This window comes from Haliotis asinina, chromosome 1, assembly GCF_037392515.1.
Source record: "Haliotis asinina isolate JCU_RB_2024 chromosome 1, JCU_Hal_asi_v2, whole genome shotgun sequence".
Classification (NCBI taxonomy): Eukaryota; Metazoa; Mollusca; class Gastropoda; order Lepetellida; family Haliotidae; genus Haliotis; species Haliotis asinina.
In genome coordinates this window covers 70961589-70976499 of record NC_090280.1, presented here as the reverse complement: position 1 = coordinate 70976499, position 14911 = coordinate 70961589, and the positions used below count along the sequence as shown (strand labels likewise).

General features: G+C 37.9%; 1 protein-coding gene across 1 annotated transcript in view; it reads right to left on the bottom strand.

The window, feature by feature from the left end:
• Positions 1-1443: 1443 nt before the first annotated feature.
• The window catches only part of LOC137296492 (TBC1 domain family member 10B-like), a 74859-nt gene continuing 61391 nt past the window's right edge, over positions 1444-14911 (bottom strand). The window contains exons 8-9 of the mRNA XM_067828284.1: positions 10633-10787; positions 1444-7119 (exon numbers count right to left, since the gene is read on the bottom strand). Of these exons, the coding sequence (XP_067684385.1) occupies positions 7003-7119; positions 10633-10787 (272 nt within the window). The 3' untranslated portion in view covers positions 1444-7002. The remainder of the gene's footprint in view (positions 7120-10632; positions 10788-14911) is intronic.

Below are 14911 nucleotides of genomic sequence, written 5' to 3'. Positions count from 1 at the left end.
TCCTGAACAAGGATACATCAGCAGAGAGGCGGGGATGCTGAGGAAGATTGTTCCATTCTACAGCACCAGAATATGAGAAGGTTCTGTGTCCAAGTAAGGCTGATCGTACTTTGGGGACTTTGAGGGGACTTTTACTCTGAGACCGCAGAGAAGGTGAATGTGAAGTGAGGATACCGGAGAGGTAGACCAGACCAGAGAGACAACGAAACACAATGCAGAAGACGTTGAAGTAAATTTGTTGTTCAACTGGTAGCCAATGGGGTGACTGAAGAACAGGCCTGATATGTTCATACTTCCCTGTTTGAGTGAGTTGTGAACTCACTGCAAACTCTGTAGTTGAGATTTAGTAGCACCCATCAATTGACTGTTGCAGTAGTCTAATTTCAAGACAAGACGAGACAGTGTAAGAGCAGCTGCTGAGTTTCTAGTGAGGCATTTCCAGTGTTCCTGAGAGAGGTGAAGGAGGCCTGCAGAGTATGAGAGATGTTATCATCAAATGACAAATCTGCATCTATTATGACACCCAGGGCTCCGACTTTCTCAGAGAAACTGATAGACGATCCATCAAACTGATCTGATCTTGAAAGAACTGACCTCACACTGACTTCTGCGCTTGGCTTTCCCAACAAGAATACATTCAGTTTTACCACTGGTGAGTTTTAACTCATTGCTGAACATCCATTGCTTTACCTCATCACAACACTGACAAAGATCTTTGAGAGCAGTAATAGATTGGACACGGTCTGGGGGGGGGGGGGGGGGAATGTGTACATCTGGATTTTGATGACTAGAAAACGGGAAACAAAGAAAGTATCACAAAGTTAATACACAGTGATTGTGATTGCTGCTTCAAATAATGCAACTGTACTGACCAACTTGTTGATCTGATCCCGAAAATTCACAAAAATCAATGATAAACGAATCACAGTAGAATCTTTTCCAATCTTCTGAAAGCATCCTCTGATAATTGTGAGGTCTAAATGGGTGCGCTCTTACATCACGAGTTCAAGGGCAGATAATTCCATGGGGAGGGGCATATGACAGGGGAGCTATGACTTACGGATCGTTTTTACTCTTCCATTTTTTCTCTATGTAACCATCGAAAGAAGACAACCATAATCAGGAGGGAATGTTTACGCCTATAACTAACGCCTTGCTTGTCTACCACAGAATGTGTTTTGGCGAATGTTTTCTGAACATATTTCACTTTAAGGCAGTATTGGTAATTGTGAAAATGTTAATTTAATAGTGATAAGTTTCTTTTGCCCGTTAGTTTAGTAACACTATATGCTTTTTCCAAGTTGGCAAGTCCTGGCTGTATCCCCTTAATTTAATGCCTTTGAAAGGCAATAATATTACAATTACATATGAAGCAGCTAGGATTTATGGACCACCAACCTGTCCCTGAAGGCACACTCTTTCTAATAAACCACAAAGACAGTATAAGGTTTGCATGCTCGTGTATTAAAACATAATAATGGCAATGGCAACTTGAATCCAGTAAAACATACATATTATGAACATAAAAAGAGTGATATCCCTGACACCAGATTCAACAGTAAGGACAATTGAAAGCATGCATCATTAATATAATTAGCAACCAGATCTTTTACAGAGACACAATACCTCTCTACCAGGAGAGCTTATCACAGCTACAGAGGTGGTAGCATCTGGTGAATATATAAGCAAGGAAGGCATTTTCCATCTAAGACGGCGTACTGTTGAGGGTACATTTATGTCTTGGGGTGTTCTGAGAGGTAATGTATTAGAATAAAAAATCTGATTGTAATGAGAAGGGCAATGAAAATTTCAAGTATGAAACTTGAAGCAACTGGTTTTACATGAATGTGTTCTTGCTCATAAAGTTTGTGTGTATTGAAACAGATGATGAGTAATCAAGTGGCTGACATCTATACTATCTATATCTGTGACACTTTGTACAATATAAGTTCTTTACTGGTCACAAGGGGGCATGGGTTGATGTAGATTTGATGTTTGTTATGTTCCTGAAGGGTGGTGTAAAGTCGCAGAGGTGTAATTCCCTTCTTAATATTACTACATTTGAATGTTTTGTCAAAATCTATTTATTGGAATGCAAGACAAATCTTTTCATAGCCACTGCCAGATTTTGCAGACAAGCAAAACAGATTTAGAGTTATCTCCCTTCCATCTATTTGCATTTGGAAAACATGAGTAATTTCTGTGCAATATGCGTGTTTCAATGTTATTTGAGATATAGAAATACTAACACGATGTACCGAATGAGTTGACATTAGGAAGCGGGATACAGCTAATCAGAAAACAACATTTTTGTGTGACTTAAGATAAGATGTAATAGTCTGATGTGTTCAGTGTGGCTAACCTGAACATTTACTAAACTGTTAAATGTCAACAAAAGTAGCAAAAAAAGCTGGCATATTAAAAAATTGGATATAAACTTCTTTAACAATTTGCTGTGTTCATCACTTGTGGAGGCAAACAAGAAAGTTTCATTATCACTGATTCAATGACTACTGAGATCAAGATCACAGGGTAAGGAAATCCATTTTGGTAAAATTTAAAAGAATGGTCAAAGTACAAAGGTGAAATCAAAGTTTGAACTTTACAAAAAAACATCATTAAACTCTGAATGTGTTCAGCAGCAATACAAACAACATGTATTGAAATGTGGTAACACTGGAAAACCAAAAGAGTACTGGCCATAAGTTTCATTTTCAAATGTAGGTCAAAATTTCAAAACAAATAAGTGTTAGCCTCATTGTTAACAACAAATGTACCTAATTTCATGGTATGGACAAGAAATGTTTGAATAATGACCTAAAACAGATTGCACAATATGGCTGACAACAGTGTTAATTTAATAAATTTTGCATATATACAGTGGAAAAGCTAAAAAATATCTAGTTATTTTTTAGGATAAACATATAGAACATGATTCACATACAAACGCCTGAAAATATCTGAGAAATCAAAAGAGCAAAGGATAAATTTTGAGAGAATATAAAAGCATGGCTGAATCACTTTCAAACTTGGTATCTTGAAATAAGTGCAATGTGTTGAATCTAAGGATTCATTATTCATTGCATTTCATTAGGAAAAAAGACAGAATAATGGCTTGTAATGGGCTTTTCAATATGCCTGTTGTAGGAGTCAGATTCGAAACTCACATTTGAACCTCCTTACAACATTCCACAGTCAACACTGGTGGAAAGAACAGCTTTAAGTTTCATTGGTGCAGTGGCTTCTGACGAGTCGTTTATGTGTAAGCAAATGTATTTTGAGGGAATCTAACATAGGAGTAATTGCAAAGGCCAACTGACATACTTTACAATGGACTAAACATGTTGAGTTTAACACCATATAGTACATAAACAATATTTCACTGGACAAAATATATACTTACTGAGCTATAGCCATAAATATGTTTCTCAGTTTTTACGTCATGACATGATATTTCAACCAGGACAATATTAATTCTGTATCAGATAACAGCAAACACCATTCTTGCAAAATTTCAGCAGATATTTCAAACAAAACACCAGGGTTGGAGTACCTGAGAACTGTTTTTGTAAAGGTCAATCCAGATATAATTGCTCTGGAAATGTAAAACACAAATTAAACTCAAGAACACATATATGTATATCTAATCTGAATTCCTTATCTGAAAAATTGGCTATTCAGTGGATAAAATGATGGCCACATATTGAAAAATTAGATCCCAAAATGCTTAACAAGTTCAGGATTAATCATGTATGGTATGTTGTGTGCCAAGCTCCAGTAAGATAGAAGGTTTTGGCAAAAACAATGATGCACAATGGACAAACACGACAAATGCCAATTTGCCAAAATACAGCCCCACCCGCCAACCAAAAACAGCCCACCAAGAATGTAACTGGAAATATTTTATGGTGCCAGAAAAAGCAGTCCCTAACACTAGGGTGTTTGTGGTAATCTTCTACATTTACTGCATAAATATTGACAATTTTATGAAAAGACATATGAAAATAACTAAATGTTATGATCCCAATCCTGCTTATGGTTAATGGTTTATGGCTAGAGTATTTCATTAAACACATTTATTTCTGAGCATTCTAAACAAACCAAAACTGTATCATCATTGGTTCACAACACATCATTTTCAATTATGATGTACTTCACAAAACTGATCCCCAAAGTGGTCACAGATAAATAGTTCTTCATCACCTGGTATGTCAACCGATACACTCTCAACCATAATTCATTCTCTTATAAAAATTTGATGTCAACATTTTTTTATTCAGATATGTTTGTATAAATATCAAAGACTGAGGCTAAATAAAAAAGTGAAGTGATTCTCGGGCATAGGCCACTTTTATTGTGTGCACAACATTTTTTTATTGTCTTTTGAAATAAATAATATTGACTTTGCCATGTCCTGATCATCCATTTGTGCACTATATGAATGAGTGTCTGTAAAAACAAGCGTGACTGAATCTACAACTCATTAACACATGCTAAACTTTTCAAGCTGTATTTCTGAAATAAAAACAAAAAAGTGTTCTACCCTCGCAACTTTTTTTTCTATAACATTTTTAAAAAAATGGTCCTACCACCATTGTCACTTTTGAAAAAAAATGTGCCAGTGAAACATTTAATTTTTCTATGCAGCCTAACTGGTCACTTTTAGCGTGCCATGTATCTGTGCAAATCCTTCAGACAATGAATACTTTAGTGGAATTATTACTTGTTAGTAAATGCATGACCAACACTACACAACTTTGAAATAGAAGGAACTGTGCTACAGACAATTATCAAAGAAATATGTCAGTTGAAACGTAGGCTGCTGAGGGCAGTCACATTCTAAGTAGAGTTCTGTTTGCAAGGTGTACCTCGATTGACATACTGAGTGATATGTTAGTAAGCAAACTCATTAGAGAGTGCATTTACAGGTCAATGGCATCAAGGAAATGTTCATAACCAATGACTTTTGGTTGTTGGCCTTGTCAAAATAAAACAAAAACCCAAACACCTAATTCAGCTGACTGAGGGAGTGAGTGACAGGCTGCATGGACAAGCGGAAGTTACTAGTACTGCCAAGTAACACTCAAGCAAAAGTAGGAAGTAAATGCAAAAATCTGAGTTTAAACTACTAATCAAATTCCTACACATTCTTGTATACACAATGCTAGGGAATTTATTTATTATTATCAATCTTATTGAAAAACAACAATGCGCAGCTATAAAATATAGAAAATTGTTTGCCATCACTTGTCCTTGTAATATTACAGCACTCTATTCTAGGTATGTTTACATTTTGGACATGATGTTTGACGAGTTGCATCAACTCAGAAGATTGTGGAAAGTGACAGCTATTATCATGTCACCAACAAGACTGATCCATCAGTGAACGTGTTTGAACCCTTTTTTACCACAAGTAATTACATCATATAAAGGCACACCCTCAAGCAGGTGTAAAGAAAGACTGCATCATAACATTTACCAAAACAACTTAGAACACAATGGTCAATCAATATATTGGTCAATGATTTGAAAAACTGCCCTAGAACACGTAAATATTGTGTACTCTTACAAAATACACAGAGTCTATCCCCTCTGCTTCAGCAATACCAAATATACGCTAGAAACTAATCATTCAGTCATATTGCTTGTTTAAAGAGATAAAATTTGTCAACAACATTAAATTCTGTGAATGTTTTTAAATGACATTTGTTGATAACATATAGGACTCAACAGATTAACATTTTACAAAATGGGAATAACCACACAGTTTGACCACATGGCTACATATCCTAAACAAGTCAAATCTGGACAGCATGCTTTCAACTGCACAACATATGTCAAATCAGTTTTCACACAGGCATTCTAGTATACTGCTGACCATGATTCAGTCCTATTTTGTCCTACATCATTGTTCACCAAGAAAGCTGCTTTTTTGCACTTTCAACTAATAGCATAAAGCAAAAGGAAAGAGTCAGAAACTAATAGGCAATCAGCAATAAATAAACAATAAATAATACACAAACTCTTCTTATTTACAACTTATAGAAGTTCCAGTCAAAGTGGAAAGATTGGGATAAACAGTACATGAGAACTAATACTTCAATCAGATTTTGAAGATGTATGTTAATATAGTACTTTGGATGTCATACTCTTTAACTGGCAATAAGAACCAAACCTCAGCATTCATTTGTCAATATTATCAATAGCAAGCATTCCATATTTAGGCTTCAGTTCGCAATGTCTCACTGTGCACCTGTTTAAGCTGTTAGTAGCAATGCTGGATATCCATATTCAGTCATTGATCTAAAAATAATGCAGTCTTCAGTCATGAAAATTCCAGAATCACTGATCACAAGCCCAAATTCAGTCTGAGCAAGATAAAAATACTGTGTCTGAAAAGGTCTTTCCTGACTGAATGCAGTTAAAGACAAGACCTTAATATATGGTACACAAGATTTCTCAGTAAAGAATTAAAAGGTAGATACCAAGAAAACTAGAAATATCTTTTAAGTCAGCCTTTGAAAACAAACAAAACTTGGAGTCTTTATTATTTGGTGTATCAGCCTGTTTGTCACAACCTGTTCACATGGAATGTCAGCATACATGAGGTAAAGCACTTGCCAACATATATGAAACACTTAGTATCTTGCATTTACCAGGATGTAATATGTTTTCTCTCTCTTTGCTTGTTGTCAAGACAACAATGCTTTATAAGCATTGACTGTAAGCAGGTGCCAAAGGGTGATGATTCTACAAGATTTCAACTCACACCCAGACCACCCCCACCTCCAACAGAGGGGGTATTGTGCCCTTCTGACAAAAAACATTATAATGCCAAGCATGTGCATGGACATGCATCTGTGAATGCTTCCATTACAAAGATTTAGTTATGGTGCCTGAGAACCAACTTTGGGTTGGATGGAGTGGTGGAGTAGGTCCAGACTCACAGCTTCTGATTTGTTCCCACAAATATATGGAATCAACAATAATGTGGAATGATGGCTATGTCTTGTTTTTCTTGTTGGACCTGGAACCTTTCTCTTTCTCTTTGCGTCGTTTCACTATCTGCCGCTGATGTTCCTTCTCCATATCACGCTCATTAATATTCAGTTTCAGTGACTGGAAAATACAACATGAAAACTTATTAAGAGAAAAGGAAAGAAAAGGAAAATATTAATTCTTTAAAGAAAGTCTTAGTCATGTCTGTATACTACATTCTTATTTAATTCATGATAAGGCTTTCTTAAGAAAGTTTGAACACAATTTAAATTTCATACATTTATAATCAATATTCTGGAAACAAATTTCTTCCACATTTCAAATTCAGTGATATCTATCAGGGAAAACCTGTGGACAACTATTACCACAGCTCCTTGTTATCAATAAGCACTTTTAACCAAGAGAGCATACGAAACCATTCAAATGAACTTTTTCCTTTGATTTTTTTTATTATATTATCAAAGCCTATTTCTATGATTCTTGTTTTAAGCAACAGTTGGCAATGTACCAGCTATATAATGGCAATCAACCAACTCACTGATCCTGAATACCAGTGAAGTTGAAGCTGATTATGCCGTGGCATTGCAGGTTTTCTGGACACAGTTACAATGGATGGGTGTACCTCTTCTTCTCTTAGTTGTGAACCTATAGTTCTTTAAAATCAAATACTGACCACCCCTACCATTAGGAATGAATTTGACATTCACTTGCTGTATAGAAATCGTGACTGACTTGATAACAGACCATTTATATGCCTGTTAAACAAGAGTTATCAGAAGATGACATGTCCTACCGGCCCCATTGATTTAAAAGGACAAATCATCTGACAGTTACTTGATGTTTTTTTTAGACTAAGTTTGAATCATTTCCATGAAAATCATCAAAAATATAAATGCCATATATCTGTAAACAGCAAAAGGCCCCACTTCAAGATCTGTTTCACATATCTGCCAAGATCTGTTGAAAGATATGAAATGGTTTTTGAGTTGTGCTCTGGATACAAAGAGCAACCCTCCATTTTGTGACTAAGTCCAAATTGTTTCCATGGAAACCAGGAAAAACAAAATTGCCAAAACTTTGTAAACAGCAAAAGGCACCACTTTGTGGTCTGCCTCAATGATCTGCCAAGTTTTGCTGAAAGATATTACATAGTTTTTGAGTTGCCTCTGGAAATGAAGCCCATATCTCCATTTTGAGACTAAGTCTGAATTGTTTCTATAGAAACACAGAAAATGATAAATCACAAAAACCTGTAAATACTAAAAGGCACCACATATATCTACCAAGTTTTGCTGACAGATAATAGGAAGTTTTTGTGTTATGCTTCGGAACTGAAACACACCTCTCACTTTTGAGACAAAGTCTGAAACATTTCATGGAAATTGAGACAAAAAAGAAATCAGACAAACCAGTAAATACCAAAAGGCACCACTTTAGGTTCTAAGTGGTATATCTACCAAATTCTGCAGAAAAATAATGTTTTTTAGTTCTGCTTTGGAAACAAAGCCCATCATTCCATGTTGAGACTAAGTCCAAACTGTTTCCATAAACCACGAAAATATGAAATCACAAAAACCTGTAAATAGCAAAATATACCACTTTAGGTTCTGACAGACATATCTGACAAGTTTCACAGGTTTTGCAGAAAAATATTGAATGTTTTTTTTCAGTTAAGCTCCAGAAATGAAGTCCATCCCTCCATTTTGAGATTAAGACCAAAATGTTTTCACGAAAACTGAGAAAATGATAAATAAAAAAAAATCTGTAAACCTGTAAATAGCAAAATGACTGCGGACGGACAGGCGAGGTGTTGACTATATCCCCTGCATTACATGCCGGGGTATATAAATCAGCAACAGCAAATCATTAACCTCAATTCAAGAATGGTAAACGCCGTTCACCTGGATGAGACTAATTAGTGTCACCCACCATGACCAAATTTCATGGTGAGCACTGTAATCACTAACCCGTGTACACTAAACCTCTTTTATCCCTTATCATAACTTTAGGGTGGTGGGTATGTGAGAATGACCTGAAGCGACATCACATAGAACCATGTTAAAGGTCACATGCAACCTTTATATCAACCACAATTATAACACAGTTATCACTTATTTGTGATATATAAATTGTATTGCTGGTAAAGAAAAAACAAACTAACAAAATTATAAGCATACAATTGCAAATAAGAGTGCAATATTTTGTACTTGGGTTTACCACCCTCTGAATGAAGCAGCTGCAATACCGAACTCAGTCAAGAGTCACTAACAAAGATTTTTCATTGGCCACTTGTTCATTCGCAGATATGCTTAGCTGGCCCTTTGTTTATTACTCAGATGCCCAAAAGATATTAATTTCAAACTGCAAATGGTCAGTGATTGAAGCTGTGTATTGCATATTGACATTAGCAAACAGGCAAGCAGACATATATGAGTCAGTACACCAGACAATGAGTTTTCTGTCACAAGTGTTTCACTGATATTAAGATTTCTCTGTGATAGATTCTGCTTATCACAATCAACATGTTTTTCTTTTATGTAACGAGCAGTTTACAGTATGCAGTGCAACACAGCTGTTGAAACGACATTTTCAAGTGAATTGTTTGAACTCCAATTTTTCATTGCAATTTTTTTTCAACTTTATAGAATGAATTGGCATTTTTGATGATTTGTTTCGGGAAGTGCATACTGGAAGGTATCAGAATCTGTAAAGTTGTGTTTTTTACGTTGCATGTGACCTTTAACTTAGACAGACTTATAAGCCTGGTGAGGTTATCCCTTTGTTCCATACAGGTTTTTGAGTTTGTGAGTTCCAACAACTTCCTACCTACACCAAATTCAGAGTTGTCAAATTGTTGTCTGTCTCTATTTTCATCATATTTTCCATCACACTTTCCATGTTGTCAAACTGTGATGTGTGAAGTGTTGTCAAACTTGTATTGTTCAGAAATGACCAATCGCTGTCAACAAAATTGTCACATGACTGCACCGATAGAGACACGATGCTCAAATGACATGTAAATTTGAAAACATGAGTTTAACAACTTTCAAAACCTTAAAATATGCAAGACCTTTAAGGCATGCAATACCCATAGATATGCAAATTACAGTTAACACTGAAATCTGAAGTACTCTAACGAAAAAGACCCTGTGAAGATCCATGTTAGAATTGGTCTTCAGTAAACCATGCTTGTCATAAGAGGCAAGTAACAGGATCGAGAGGTCAGGCTCACTGACTTGGTTGACGTATGTCATTGTATCCAACTGCATAGAAATGATAATCATGCTGTTGATCACTAGATTGTCTGGCCCAGACTCATTATTTCCAGACTGCCAGACTAGCTAGAAAATTGCTGAGTGCTGTTGTTTACTAAAACAACAATTTACCAAGAATTATGACAAATGAATGGATTTACAACATCATTTATTCTACCAAGGTGATGTTTCGACATAGATTCTTATGTTATCAAGCAAGTGAAACGTCGAAATGTTGCCTTCTCAGAATAAAAAAAGCTGTATATCCATAAAATTGTCATAATTCTCAACTCAACTTCTAAAATGCCCATCAATAAAATCAATTAACCAAGCAACTAAAATAAAAGATATCAACATTAACACAAATTGAAAGTCTCACCTCCCTAGCTAGTGTTTCTTCATCAAATGCATCCATTGGAATGTTTCTGAGTTTTTCTAAAGTTTCATAGAAGGATGTACATTCAGCCAGTTTGTCACCGCCACTTAAAGTCATTTTGATAAGGACCAGGGCAATGCGGAACATCACTTTTACACCTGTCATCAAGATAAAAGACAGGTATTAATACATCAAATCCCACCTCATCAGCAGTAACCAGAAAACATGCATAAATTCTTGATACATCACTGCCTCAAAAGCAGTAATAGACAAGGCCAACATAACCTGCTTACTACAAATCACACATGAAGAGAGAAGACAGGATGAAGGCAGATAAGTCACGTGAGGTAACATGATGGTGTGATCCAATCCTATCATGGCACTGTAAATGCCACAGTTTTTTCAGGTCTGTGTATGTATGAGCAGACGTTACATCAGTGAGTGAGTGAGTGAGTGAGTGAGTGGGTGGGTGGGTGGGTGAGTGAGTGAGTGAGTGAGTGAGTGAGTGAGTGAATGAATTTGAAGTGGGATAGTTTATGTTTTCTATGAAAAAGGAGCTTCTGGCCTAGCTAGGCTACTTCTTCCCCATCCTTGATTTCATATCAAAAGGTGGAAATTCTGGCCTAGCTAGGCTACTTCTTCCCCAGCCTTGATTTCATATCAAAAGGTGGAAATTCTGGCCTAGCTAGGCTACTTCTTCCCCAGCCTTGATTTCATATCAAAAGGGGGAAATTCTGGCCTAGCTAGGCTACTTCTTCCCCATCCTTGTTTTCATATCAAAAGGTGGAAATTCTGGCCTAGCTAGGCTACTTCTTCCCCATCCTTGTTTTCATATCAAAAGGTGGAAATTCTGGCCTAGCTAGGCTACTTCTTCCCCATCCTTGATTTCATATCAAAAGGTGGAAATTCTGGCCTAGCTAGGCTACTTCTTCCCCAGCCTTGTTTTCATATCAAAAGGTGGAAATTCTGGCCTAGCTAGGCTACTTCTTCCCCAGCCTTGTTTTCATATCAAAAGGTGGAAATTCTGGCCTAGCTAGGCTACTTCTTCCCCAGCCTTGTTTTCATATCAAAAGGTGGAGATTCTGGCCAAGCTAGGCTACTTCTTCCCCATCCTTGTTTTCATATCAAAACGTGGAGATTCTGGCCAAGCTAGGCTACTTCTTCCCAATCCTTGTTTTCATATCAAAACGTGGAAATTCTGGCCTAGCTAGGCTACTTCTTCCCCATCCTTGTTTTCATATCAGAAGGTGGAAATTCTGGCCTAGCTAGGCTACTTCTTCCCCAGCCTTGTTTTCATATCAAAAGGGGGAGATTCTGGCTTAGCTAGGCTACTTCTTCCCCAGCCTTGTTTTCATATCAAAAGGGGGAGATTCTGGCCAAGCTAGGCTACTTCTTCCCCAGCCTTGATTTCATATCAAAAGGGGGAGATTCTGGCCTAGCTAGGCTACTTCTTCCCCAGCCTTGTTTTCATATCAAAAGGTGGAAATTCTGGCCTAGCTAGGCTACTTCTTCCCCAGCCTTGTTTTCATATCAAAAGGTGGAAATTCTGGCCTAGCTAGGCTACTTCTTCCCCAGCCTTGTTTTCATATCAAAAGGGGGAGATTCTGGCCTAGCTAGGCTACTTCTTCCCCAGCCTTGTTTTCATATCAAAAGGTGGAAATTCTGGCCTAGCTAGGCTACTTCTTCCCAATCCTTGTTTTCATATCAAAACGTGGAGATTCTGGCCAAGCTAGGCTACTTCTTCCCAATCCTTGTTTTCATATCAAAAGGGGGAAATTCTGGCCTAGCTAGGCTACTTCTTCCCCATCCTTGTTTTCATATCAAAAGGGGGAAATTCTAGCCTAGCTAGGCTACTTCTTCCCCAGCCTTGTTTTCATATCAAAAGGTGGAAATTCTGGCCTAGCTAGGCTACTTCTTCCCCATCCTTGATTTCATATCAAAAGGTGGAAATTCTAGCCTAGCTAGGCTACTTCTTCCCCAGCCTTGTTTTCATATCAAAAGGTGGAAATTCTGGCCTAGCTAGGCTACTTCTTCCCCATCCTTGATTTCATATCAAAAGGGGGAAATTCTGGCCAAGCTAGGCTACTTCTTCCCAATCCTTGTTTTCATATCAAAACGTGGAGATTCTGGCCAAGCTAGGCTACTTCTTCCCCATCCTTGATTTCATATCAAAAGGGGGAAATTCTGGCCTAGCTAGGCTACTTCTTCCCCAGCCTTGTTTTCATATCAAAAGGTGGAAATTCTGGCCTAGCTAGGCTACTTCTTCCCCAGCCTTGTTTTCATATCAAAAGGTGGAAATTCTAGCCTAGCTAGGCTACTTCTTCCCAATCCTTGTTTTCATATCAAAACGTGGAGATTCTGGCCAAGCTAGGCTACTTCTTCCCCATCCTTGTTTTCATATCAAAAGGTGGAAATTCTGGCCAAGCTAGGCTACTTCTTCCCCATCCTTGATTTCAAATCAAAAGGGGGAAATTCTAGCCTAGCTAGGCTACTTCTTCCCAATCCTTGTTTTCATATCAAAACGTGGAGATTCTGGCCAAGCTAGGCTACTTCTTCCCAATCCTTGTTTTCATATCAAAAGGTGGAAATTCTGGCCTAGCTAGGCTACTTCTTCCCCAGCCTTGTTTTCATATCAAAAGGTGGAAATTCTGGCCTAGCTAGGCTACTTCTTCCCCAGCCTTGTTTTCATATCAAAACGTGGAGATTCTGGCCAAGCTAGGCTACTTCTTCCCAATCCTTGTTTTCATATCAAAAGGTGGAAATTCTGGCCTAGCTAGGCTACTTCTTCCCCAGCCTTGTTTTCATATCAAAAGGTGGAAATTCTGGCCTAGCTAGGCTACTTCTTCCCAATCCTTGTTTTCATATCAAAACGTGGAGATTCTGGCCAAGCTAGGCTACTTCTTCCCAATCCTTGTTTTCATATCAAAAGGGGGAAATTCTGGCCTAGCTAGGCTACTTCTTCCCCAGCCTTGTTTTCATATCAAAAGGTGGAAATTCTGGCCTAGCTAGGCTACTTCTTCCCCAGCCTTGTTTTCATATCAAAAGGTGGAAATTCTGGCCTAGCTAGGCTACTTCTTCCCCAGCCTTGATTTCAAATCAAAAGGTGGAAATTCTAGCCTAGCTAGGCTACTTCTTCCCCAGCCTTGTTTTCATATCAAAACGTGGAGATTCTGGCCAAGCTAGGCTACTTCTTCCCCATCCTTGTTTTCATATCAAAAGGTGGAGATTCTGGCCAGCTAGGATAATTCTTCCCCATCCTTGTTTTCATATCAAAAGGTGGAGATTCTGGCCTAGCTAGGCTACTTCTTCCCCCATCCTTGTTTTCATATCAAAAGGTGGAGATTCTGGCCAGCTAGGATAATTCTTCCCAATCCTTGTTTTCATATCAAAAGGTGGAGATTCTGGCCAAGCTAGGCTACTTCTTCCCCACCCTTGTTTTCATATCAAAAGGGACAGTTGCTAGCCAAGCGGGCGAGTGAGCAAATGAATAAACGCTTTAACCATGTTATGTCAAATAAGGACAAGTCAAATTGTATGCAAGATGTTTTGTCTCAAATCGAGGATCAAGCAAATATTTTAACAGGTAGATTTCACCTACAAAATATAGCAAACCAGTGTCAGAAAGTTAGAAACAGAAATGTGTAAACTTTGAAGTTTTGGCCATTAGGTGTTAGTGGGTAAAACTGACTTGAAACATCAAAGAGTCAATGAATAAAATGACTGACTTGAAGATGACTGAATCAAGGTGAAAACGATGGTGGATCAGTGTGGAATGTGAGATGTTACGGTGGATCAGTGGGGAATGTGAGGTGCTATGGTGGATCATTGTGGAATGTGAGGAGTTATGATGGTGGATCAGCATTGAATGTGAGGTGTTGCTGTGGATCATTGTGGAATGTGAGGTGTTATGATGGTGGATCAGTGTGGAATGTGAGATGTTATGGTGGATCAGTGTGGAATGTGAGATGTTATGGTGGATCAGTGTGGAATGTGAGATGTTATGGTGGATCAGTGTGGAATGTGGGATGTTACGGTGGATCAGTGGGGAATGTGAGGTGCTATGGTGGATCATTGTGGAATGTGAGGAGTTATGATGGTGGATCAGCATGGAATGTGAGGCAGTGTTGTGGATCATTGTGGAATGTGAGGTGTTATGATGGTGGATCAGCGTGGAATGTGAGGTGTTGTGGATCAGTGCGGAATGTGAGGTTCTACAATGGTGGATCAGTGTGGAATGTGAGGTGTTGTGGATCAGTGTGGAATGTGAGGTGCTACAATGGTG